Genomic DNA, 10,892 nt, shown 5'->3' on the forward strand with positions numbered 1-10,892 from the left:
ATGGAATGGGAGAATCAGACGGCTAGCTCTGACTTCATCTTGATGGGGATTTTTAGCCACACGCCCACTCACATCTTTCTCTTCTCTCTGGTGCTGGGCATCTTCACAGTGGCTCTCTTGGCAAACACTGTCATGGTTCTCCTCATCTACCTGGACCGCCGGCTCCACACCCCCATGTACTGCCTCCTCAGCCAACTCTCCCTCATGGACCTCATGCTCATCTGCACCACGGTGCCCAAAATGGCCTGCAACTACCTGTCTGGCAGGAAGTCCATTTCTGTAGCAGGATGTGAAACCCAGATATTCTTCTATGTGTCCCTCTTGGGGCTGAGTGCTTCCTATTGGCTGTCATGGCCTATGACCGCTATGCTGCCATCTGCTACCCTCTTCAGTACCCCCAGCTCATGAACTGGAACGTTTGTGGGCTCCTGGCTGCCTCTTCATGGATCCTTGGGGTCTTTGATGGGATCGTCGATGTAGCTGCTACTCTGTCCTTCTCCTACTGTGGCTCCCGAGAAATACCCCAATTCTTCTGTGATGTCACGGCCCTCCTGCATCTCTCGTGCACGGATACTTCCACCTTTGAAACCCTCATTTTTATCTGTTGTGTGGTAATGCTCCTCTTCCCTTTGTCACTCATCATCATCTCCTACACACGGGTCATCACAGCTGTCATTCGCATGAGTTCTGGGGAGGGTCGGCACAAGGCGTTCACCACCTGTAGTTCCCACCTTGTCGTCGTGGGGATGTATTATGGAGCAGCTATGTTCATATATATGAGGCCCACGTCCAATCGGTCCCCAGCCCAGGACAAGATGGTGTCAGCCTTCTACACCATTCTCACTCCCATGCTGAATCCCCTTATATACAGTCTCCGCAACAAAGACGTGGCCAAAGCATTGAGAGAGGTGCTGGGGAAGGCGAAATCTAGAGAATAAGTGGGATAATAGTTCCAGGAAATTTCTTCTTTCATAACTGTCCCTCTGTCTCTCTAGCACATTCATTCATTCAAATAAAACCCCGCACAATTAGTGATAAATGTACAAATAATTTCTTAAGGTAGGCCTCAGGGTTTATGGACTCTGGGTACACATTCAGTTAATTGATATGTTTTGCATTCATTGTATGCTTATTTTGGTTTTCAGTATAATCAATACGTTCTTGAGACGTGCATAATTAAGTTAATGAACAGATACACTTCTGTTTATAGAACTAAATAATAAATAAAACTGTCTTCAATAGTTTTTCCCTATGCTTGGGTTATACTATGCTTGGGTCTTATTGACTTGCTCCTATTAAGACATAGTGCACTGAGTTAATTACCACACATGCCTATTTCATTTTGTTATTCTTTCAAAATATAGCCTCAGATTTTTGTAAAGCAATAAATATAAGACAATTCATTGAGCTCTTTAAAAAACAAAACAAACAAAAATACATCCTAACGAGATACTCATGGATATTTGTTTACTTAAGAGAGTTTATCCTATAATAAATATTACTTCTTTTGGCAGAGGAAGGATTTTTTTTTCCTTTTGCATAACTTCCCTGGTACACTGAGCATGTATATATCTGAAGACTGTCTTTTCGTGGAGCCACTTATTCCAGAGTCTTGGCAGATAATGCAGAGTCATTGACCTACGGATTTGTCTTCTGGGAGGATATCTTACAAATCCAAGGTGGTGTAATGAAACCTCAGGGCTGTGCTTCCTACCTAGAAGTCACGACTATCATATCATATCATGGTGGGAATATTTTCATGCTTCATATCAAAAACAGTACCATTTGAATGAATATAGAAAAGTTTTCATTCATTTGGCAGAGGTTGTAATAACGGTGTAATGATATCATTATGACAAGCTGTCTACATTTTCCCAATCAACGTGGATGGTAAGATGATACCACCTCAAGTTTGGTTTTTGCCTATGACATGCCTATAGAGTGGTGTGACTAAAACATGGCCTGCATGTGGATTTCATGCTCCCCCCGCCCTCCACTTAAAGTGATGCTACAGCCTAACATGTAACGGCCGTGGTGAGAAACATTTCTGTTTCTAGCCATATCCTCTGCAAGTAATGCAAAGAGAAATGCTGCCACACTGTCTCTCTGGTCAAAGAAAGGAAAGGTGATTCCTAGTACACACACATGTCACAAGTATTTCTTGAAAGAGTTCCTCATGCTTCTTTCTCAGGGGGAAAAAATCTTGTAAAGCAACTGAAGTTTCTTATTTCATGCCCAGAAGTTTAGCTCATGCCATCACTTTGCCCAAGCAGAGAATGGGACTTTAAAATGATGAGGGAAGCTGAAGGCAGTTAACCCTTAAAGAGGGAATCCTTTTGCCATCTGGCAAAGGCCACTCAAAAAATAGGGGTATAGAGACCCTACTATGAGTAGTGACTGACAACATCAAGTCTTTTTTTTTTTTTTCCTTTTGTTTTTTTGCTTTTTAGGGCCATACCTGAGGCATACGGATGGACATTCCTGGGATAGGGGTTGAGTCGGCTGGTCTATGACCTACACCACCTCTCACTGCAATGCCAGGTCCTTAACCCACTGAGCAGGGCCAAGGATGGAACCCACGTCCTCGTGGATACTAGTCGGGTTCTTAAGCCACTGAGCCACAATTGGAACTCTGACAATATCAAATAATTGATGATTAGTCTAGTGAGGCAAAGGGAAGACTTGGAGTAGCTCCTGTTTATCTTTCATGTCCCTTTTCAAATTCTCTGCAGTTCTCTTGTACCCAGGAATCTCGGTATTAATTGCATTATTGTATTTGAAAATGAGAAGTCTTTTATATGGAATTCAAAGTGGACCCTCCTTGGCTTTTTTTTTTCTTTTCTTTTCTTTTCTTTTCTTTTTTTTTTAAGGGCAGCACCCAAGGCATATGGAAATTCCCAGGCTAGGGGTTGAATTGGAGCTGTAGCTGCTGGCCTACGCCACAGCCACACGAGATCCAATTCGCATCTGCCACCTACACCACAGCTCAGGGCAATGCTGGATGCTTAACCCACTGAAAGAGGCCAGGGATGGAACCCACGTCCTCATGGGTACCAGTCAGATTCATTTCTGTTGCGCCACAATGGGAATTCCTCATCTTCCTTGTTACTGAATCCAGCACCTCTTCTCAAAGGAAAGCCTCAGTCTTGCAGGCGGAGGAAATTGGAGCTGCTTCGGGAAACATGGGAGAAGTTGGTCAGGGGTCAGTAGGGCCATAGCATGGTTTACCAATGAGCAGTTTCAACCAGACCAGTTGTTTCCGACTGGGCGGGGTACTGGCACGGGAGTCGTATGGAACAATCGGTGCTGCAGTGACCTGTCTTGTCTCCTCTGTCAATGTCATAAGCCCACACTCTCAGCCCTCATTCTCCAGCCCTGTTCAGCCACCACCACCACCTCCCATAGGATCATCCACTCCACCAAGGAATATCTCCAATAACCAGAGCCCGCCTGGCCACTTCACATCTCTTTATGCTGCCTTTCTTCTCCCAAGGGAATAAAAGTCCTGACTCCTTTAACATGCCAAGCACGTTCTCTTCAACAATCTCTGGAACCTCTTCCATTTAGTTATCTATAGCTTTTTTCATTTATTTCCTTGAGACTTTCCCTCATGTCTTCAAATATGTACAGATGCCCTTTCGATCCCTGTCTTAAAAAAGTTTAGGTAGCCCTTAACATGCTAGTTTTTCTCTTATTTTTCCCCTTTCCAGAATTCACCAGCTTAAAACCTATACTGCCTTCATGTCTAAGTGTTCATTTCCTGTCATGCTATAATCTGGCTTCGCTCAATTTCCTGCTCGACACCAATGACCTTTGAACCAAAGTAGGTGATGCGCTCTCCACATCAGTTGCCTGCCTCTTTTTTTTTTTGTCCTTAGCAATACAGTATAGTACTGATTCTAACCTGTCTTTCTGACATTTCTTTTTGTTAACTCCTATGTTGGCTTCTTTTTTCTTGTAAAGCATAGGCTCCGATCACCTGCTTCTCTTAGAGAATGTATTCATCTCTATTTTATGTCTTTTACTTAGATTCTCACTCCCATCTCCCAGCATCCTGAAAATCTCCTAAAGGCTCAAGCTACGTAAAATCCAACCACGGACCCATCACTGACCCATGTCCCAATTTCTCCATTAGGACCTTTGCTGAGCCAGGAAGTGTCTTCAATTCTTCCCTTTCTTGGCCACTGCCCAGTTACACTTTCTTTTTTCTTTTGTCTTTCTGCCTTTTCTAGGGCCGCTCCCATGGCATGTGGAGGTTCCCAGGCTAGGGGTCTAATCGGAGCTGTAGCTACGGGCCTACGCCAGAGCCACAGCAACGCGGGATCCCAGCCACATCTGCAACCTACACCCAGCTCACAGCAACGCAGGATCCCAGCCGCATCTGCAACCTATATCCAGCTCACAGCAACACCGGATCCTTAACCCACTGAGCAAGGCCAGGGATTGAACCTGCAACCTCATGGTTCCTAGTCAGATTCGTTAACCACTGCGCCACAACGGGAACTCCCTGTTATACTTTCTTCATGTCTCTCATGCTTGTTCTTTATTTGCATTCTGATTATAACCACTCTAGTCCCGAAATGTATTGACTTGTTTTGATTTTTACAGTAACCTCAATTGTCTATCCTCTTTCTCTCCATCCTGCTCAGTTCAGCAGCTTTACCTGCTTTGACCCCTGTCTTATGGAGCCTTCAAGAGATTACTTTCCAAACTGAACGCTTTCTAACCTAGATTTTTTCACTTGATACATCATTTATTGAGCGAATTAACTAAGACCTCACCTAGTTTTTAAAGGAAGCTAAAATCTGATCCTTTTTAGGATCTATTTTCCATAGCTAATCTAGAGCAGATATTTCACCCTCATCTGCTTTGAGGCAGGAGGGTGGTTTGATGAATTGAGGGCAGCTTCAAGCAGGAGCTATTTCCTTTGTCTGGTTTGTGAGCCCAAGCTTAAGCTAATTTAGCACCTAGCATTATCCTGATTAGCATTAAAGGTCTAAGGTGGGCACCTAAACTACATTGGCCAATTTAGGCTAAAGGACAAATCTTACATAAATCCCTCCCCACTCATTCCACAGGCACCGTTGATCTGGCTCTGGGGAGTGGCAGAAGGCAGAGCTGAGAGAATAGCACATGAAACGTGCTTGAAGTGAGCTATTGCCTTCTAATTAGGGGGGAAAAAACCCTTTTTGATTATGCCTTATTGAGGTGGGTTTCTATTACTTACGACTGAAAACATTTTCATATATCTGTAAACTCTTATCTAGTTAGGCAGCTTTCCTTGCTATCCACTGTACATATGCTTTTGTTGTTGATTGTGCTTCCTCTACATGGATTGTGTTTAATACTGTTTTCTAGCTACTCAAATCGAAATATCTGAATCTAAATATCTACACAAAACATGAACTTATATGGAATGGATGCCTCTCTGGTAGGCTTTCTGGTTTTCATTCTGTGATGACCAGAAGTGACTGTAGGAGATAACCATGGATGAAGGACTCTGCTGTGCAGCCGTGATTTTTATGGATTGCAGATCAGATAACCCAATATTTAAGAGGAAATTCAGGTCACATGGTCATCCTCTGTGTCCCATGGCACAGCATTAAGTCTCTACAAACCCAGTAAAGAATAAAGAGGTTTCGTTTTGGTCTGGTTTGGTTTTTGGTTTTTGATTTTGTTTGTTTTTGCCATGCCCAGGGCATGTGGAAAATCCCGGAGCAGGGATCAAACCTGAACCACGGCAGTGACCCAAGCCGCTGCAGTGACACCAGATCCTTAACACGATGTGCAACAAGGGAACTCTTTGAGGAGCTTTTTTTTCGAAAGTTTTTTTCTTGTGAATTGACAAAGGCATCATAGAGCATCTTTATTTAACCCTTTATGCACCATTGGATCTGGTATCATAAAGCCCAGTTGCAGAGCAACTTGCTGCATACTCGAAAGCAGCTACAAAGGAGCTTAATGGACTGGGGGACTGAGATGAACTAAGGTAGGTAGAATTTTGGTAAGGCTCCATCTATCCCTCGTTTGTCCCTTATAAGGAGGAGTTCTCCAACTACTTTAACTCGGGGTGTTACTGGGACTTCTGAATGTTTCCTGGACTCCTCCCACCATGGGTCCTTCTCATAGAACTAAGAAGACTCCACATTTCCCAGGGATCAGAGGGAGTAACACATCTCCCCAAAGTGTCCAATTGATGATAAGTGTCAGGCATTTGAATCTCAACTTTTAAAGATTTCTAATTAGGGTCAGGCAGGAAATTTTAGGGTGAACCATGCAGAGAGAGAAGTGAAAACTTACTGACTGTCGAGTGAGGGCTGAATATTTGAATCACTGCTGTCATAAGGAAAAGGAGATCAACAGTGACTGGTGAAATGTGTTTTAAGACAATATTTGACCATTTGTGCATATTCTAGATATTCTCCCCCCCAAAATAATAACAATGAAGTGGTACAAAAGGGGAAATCCTTCATTATCTCCGTAATCATCTCAGGTTCTATGCTGATAAGTTAGCAAGTGATTCCGCTCCTTTTTTCAGCCATAGTAAAGTAAAATATCTCTGGCAGCAAGCCTACGCATTGTATCAAAGCTGTTCAATGAAAAACAAGCATGTTTGGGGCTTATTAGTAGCTTAATCTAAAAGTATCCGCGGACAAAGAACATATGAGGGACTAATAAAACTTACTGAATAAGATTTGGTCTGGGATAGAAAACAATAGAACCCAAGGGCCAAGATGGCCTTGTTAACTTCGGAAAAAATAGAGGCTGCGCAATAGACTCTACTGGGAAGCTTTTTAAAATAGCACTGTCTGGCCTCTTCCCAAGAGATTCTGATTCAATGAGTCTCAGAATTGTCTGATACTAGAAAACATCTTATATTTTTCACTTTTGTCTTTTAGGGATGCACCTGCAGCATGTGAAAGTTCCCAGGCTAGGGGTCGAATCGGAGCTGCAGCTGCCAGCCAACGCCACACCACAACAATGCCAGATCTGAGCCGGATCTGTGACCTACATCACAGCTCACAGCAATGGCTGATCCTCAACCCACTGAGCGAGCTGGGGATCAAACTCATGACGGGAACTCCTGGAAAACATTTGAAAATCTTCTCAAGAGAGTCTACTAAGAATCTAGGTTTGAGAACCATTGGGATAGAGGATAGGAAATTGTTCAAATTTTTAAAGTTAGACATTAGCCAGGTGAATATTTCAAGCAACCTGTATTATTGATGATGATACTTCCTGGTATAAAAACAAAGCTTATGCCAAAAACAGGAACAATTACCTTGATGACCTTGGTAAAAATTAGAAGACAACTTCACCAGTGTAATTAAAGGCAAGGGAATAAATCCCTGTGGACTAAGAAATCTAACTAGGAGAAAAAAAATCTAGGAATTTAAGCTTTTTTATTTCCTCAGTCAGTGCCGTTGTATCTTCTTGGGAGACACTAGAAGGTAAGGTTGGAAGAAGAAGTTTAAATTACCAAATTTCTAGCACTTCTTGGTTTCAGAGAGGCAGATATGGATGAAAACCTATACTATTTTAGATATTTCCAAAGTAATAGATCTATTTTCATCTTAATTAGGCCTACATTAATTCATCCCATATTTAAAACTTGAGTAATATTAGTCTTGCCTAGGCTATGCATTCTTTTAAAAGGAGCTCTTCATGGATTTGTTTTGTTAATTCAAGACTTTATTTTTTCCCCGGGAGGCATTTATTCAACTCTGTGTAAAGCACAGTTCTGTTTGATTAAAATAGTATTTTTTAAAAGGAAGACATTATCCTTTAGTGGCCTATACGCTAGTTTAGAGAATAAGTCATTACATAAAATAATAGGATAAAAATAAAGATGGAAATTAATAGATGGTTTATGGATTGAATTGTCTCTCCCTAAAAATGTATACATTGAATTCCCAATACCTCAGAATGTGATGTTATTTGGAGATAAAATAAAGAGGTCATTTTAAATGAAAATGACTTTTTTTTTTTTTTTTGGTCTTTTCTAGGGCCACACCCACAGCAGACGGAGGTTCCCAGGCTAAGCTTCTAATCGGAGCTGTAGCCACCGACCTACGCCAGAGCCACAGAAACTTGGGATCCAAGCGGATCCAAGCCACATCGGCTGCCAGCAGTTCTTGGTAATGCAGGATCCTTAACCCACTGAGCGAGGCCAGGGATCGAACCGCAACCTCATGGTTCCTAGTTGGGTTCGTTAACCACTGTGCCACGAGACGGGAACACCTGAAAAGGGCCGTTTGAGATCAAGTTAAAATGAGGTCAGTAGGGTGAGTGTTAATCTAAATTACCAGTGTCCTCCAAAAAAAAAAAAAAAAAGACAAAAAAATTGGAGGCAAACACAAACCCAGCAAGATTACCAGGTGAAGGGGAAGGAAGTGATCAGGATTCTTTTCAACAAGCCAGGGAATAGCAAAGACTGCCACCTAGAAATAAGGTGAGAGGCATGAAACTGAGTCTTCCTTGAAGCCCTCAGAAGGAATTCGTCTTGCCGACACCACTTCTAGCCTTCAGAATTGGGAGACAATAAGTTACAGTTGTTTAGTCCAACTAATTGTTGGTACCTTGTTATTGCAATCTAGCAACTACTACGATATGATTAACTACCAAAAGTATGATAATGGTAATGATTAAGATGGTGGAAGCTTATATTTTCTGAGTTCATTTATTTTGGATTAAACTTTATGCTGAGCTATCTTTTGTCATGAGGTTTGGTTTTGTCATGGCTTGGTTCCAACTTCCCTGATGCTCCAACAACATATACAGTGTCTGTTTATTTGGCTTTTATCTAATCCTTTGGAAAACAATTCAACTTCTCATAACCACAATAAGCTGGCCTTGGCTCACTCTCGTACTGACAGAGATACACCAAGACATGTGTTTCTCTGTTTTGCCACATTTGATGATGATTGGGGAATTCAGCAGAATCACGGCAGAATGTAAAAAGAAATCTCAAGATACTGTCCTTCTCAGACTGAAACATGATGATAATTTTGATTTTTACTTCCTCATCCACAAATAAATCATCTATTCATGCTATAGTATTGTAAGTATAAATTACTTGCAATTATTCACCAATTATTCTGAATGGGAAGTTCATCATTTATGTAACAGTAAAACTAGTAGTTCTGTTTGATCCCTAAGTTTGGTGCACAAATAAAATTATATGAATACAACTGTGAATATCTCTTAGAAAGGGCGGATTATTAGATGGAGTTATTATATTTTACTGTATAGGCAATGACATTCGAAGTGCTCTATTCCACTGTTATAGAATTTATTACATACTGACAGATGAGAAATTTATGGGTAATTCGACCTAGTATAGACTATAATGTTGTTGAGAAACCAAATGCCCTTTCCATATGCTGTGGATTGCATTTGGTATCTTGTTTAATAATCCCAGAAACTCAATTAAAAAGCTATTTCTGCCTTGTAAAGGAAGAAAACTGACGCACAGAGAAGTAACTGGTCAGAGGACATGCAGGTTGGTAGAGGCAGAGCTTGAGTGTGGTTAATGCCACCTGCCTGCAGAAGTCTCTGCTCATCCTGTTCCAGTCCTGACCATATCGTGTATGTTGCTTTACCAGAGTAGCACACACAGAGGAGTAGATACTGAGTAAGAGAGTACACAAAGAGCTGACATTTATAACTTCTTATGGCTCTAGAGGAAGGAAATATTCATCATGGAATGGGAGAATCAGACGGCTAGCTCTGACTTCATCTTGATGGGGATTTTTAGCCACACGCCCACTCACATCTTTCTCTTCTCGCTGGTGCTGGGCATCTTCACAGTGGCTCTCTTGGCAAACACTGTCATGGTTCTCCTCATCTACCTGGACCGCCGGCTCCACACCCCCATGTACTTCCTCCTCAGCCAACTCTCCCTCATGGACCTCATGGTCATCTGCACCACGGTGCCCAAAATGGCCTGCAACTACCTGTCTGGCAGGAAGTCCATTTCTGTAGCAGGATGTGAAACCCAGATATTCTTCTATGTGTCCCTCTTTGGGGCTGAGTGCTTCCTATTGGCTGTCATGGCCTATGACCGCTATGCTGCCATCTGCTACCCTCTTCAGTACCTCAAGCTCATGAACTGGAACGTTTGTGGGCTCCTGGCTGCCTCTTCATGGATCCTTGGGGTCTTTGATGGGATTATAGAGTTAGCTGCTACTCTGTCCTTCTCCTACTGTGGCTCCCGAGAAATATCCCAGTTCTTCTGTGATGTCCCAGCACTCCTACGTCTCTCGTGCACGGATACTTCCACCTTTGAAACCCTCATTTTTATCTGTTGTGTGGTAATGCTCCTCTTCCCTTTGTCACTCATCATCATCTCCTACACACGGGTGATCATAACTGTCATTCGCATGAGTTCTGGGGAGGGTCGGCACAAGGCGTTCACCACCTGTAGTTCCCACCTTGTCGTCGTGGGGATGTATTATGGAGCAGCTATGTTCATATATATGAGGCCCACGTCCAATCGGTCCCCAGCCCAGGACAAGATGGTGTCAACCTTCTACACCATTCTCACTCCCATGATGAATCCCCTTATATACAGCCTCCGCAACAAAGACGTGGCCAAAGCATTCAGAGAGGTGCTGGGGAAGGCGAAATCTAGAGAATAAGTGGGATAATAGTTCCAGGAAATTTCTTCTTTCATAACTGTCCCTCTCTCTCTCTAGCACATTTATTCAATATAAAAAAAAACACACACACACAATTAGCAACAAATATATAAACAATTTCCCTATGGTAGACCTCAGGGTTTATGGACTCTGGGTACACATTCAGTTAATTGATATGTTTTGCATTCATTGTATGCTCATTTTGGGTTTCAGTATAATCAGTGAAGTTCGTTAATGAACAGATACACTTCT

General features: G+C 42.3%; 2 protein-coding genes across 2 annotated transcripts; both read left to right on the plus strand.

The window, feature by feature from the left end:
- LOC125136186 (olfactory receptor 2M3-like) lies at positions 1–938 on the plus strand. The gene is given in 2 exon segments (XM_047796889.1): positions 1–325; positions 328–938. Coding segments are annotated over 2 exon segments (936 nt in total).
- An 8,728-nt stretch (positions 939–9,666) lies between these two features.
- On the plus strand, positions 9,667–10,640 carry LOC125136181 (olfactory receptor 2M2-like). Its single transcript, XM_047796884.1, has one exon. The coding sequence runs from the start codon at positions 9,702–9,704 to the stop codon at positions 10,638–10,640; it is 939 nt and encodes a 312-aa protein (XP_047652840.1). The 5' UTR covers positions 9,667–9,701.
- The last annotated feature ends 252 nt before the right edge of the window (positions 10,641–10,892 follow it).

The sequence above is a fragment of the Phacochoerus africanus genome, chromosome 9, assembly GCF_016906955.1.
Source record: "Phacochoerus africanus isolate WHEZ1 chromosome 9, ROS_Pafr_v1, whole genome shotgun sequence".
In the NCBI taxonomy this organism is placed as follows: domain Eukaryota; kingdom Metazoa; phylum Chordata; class Mammalia; order Artiodactyla; family Suidae; genus Phacochoerus; species Phacochoerus africanus.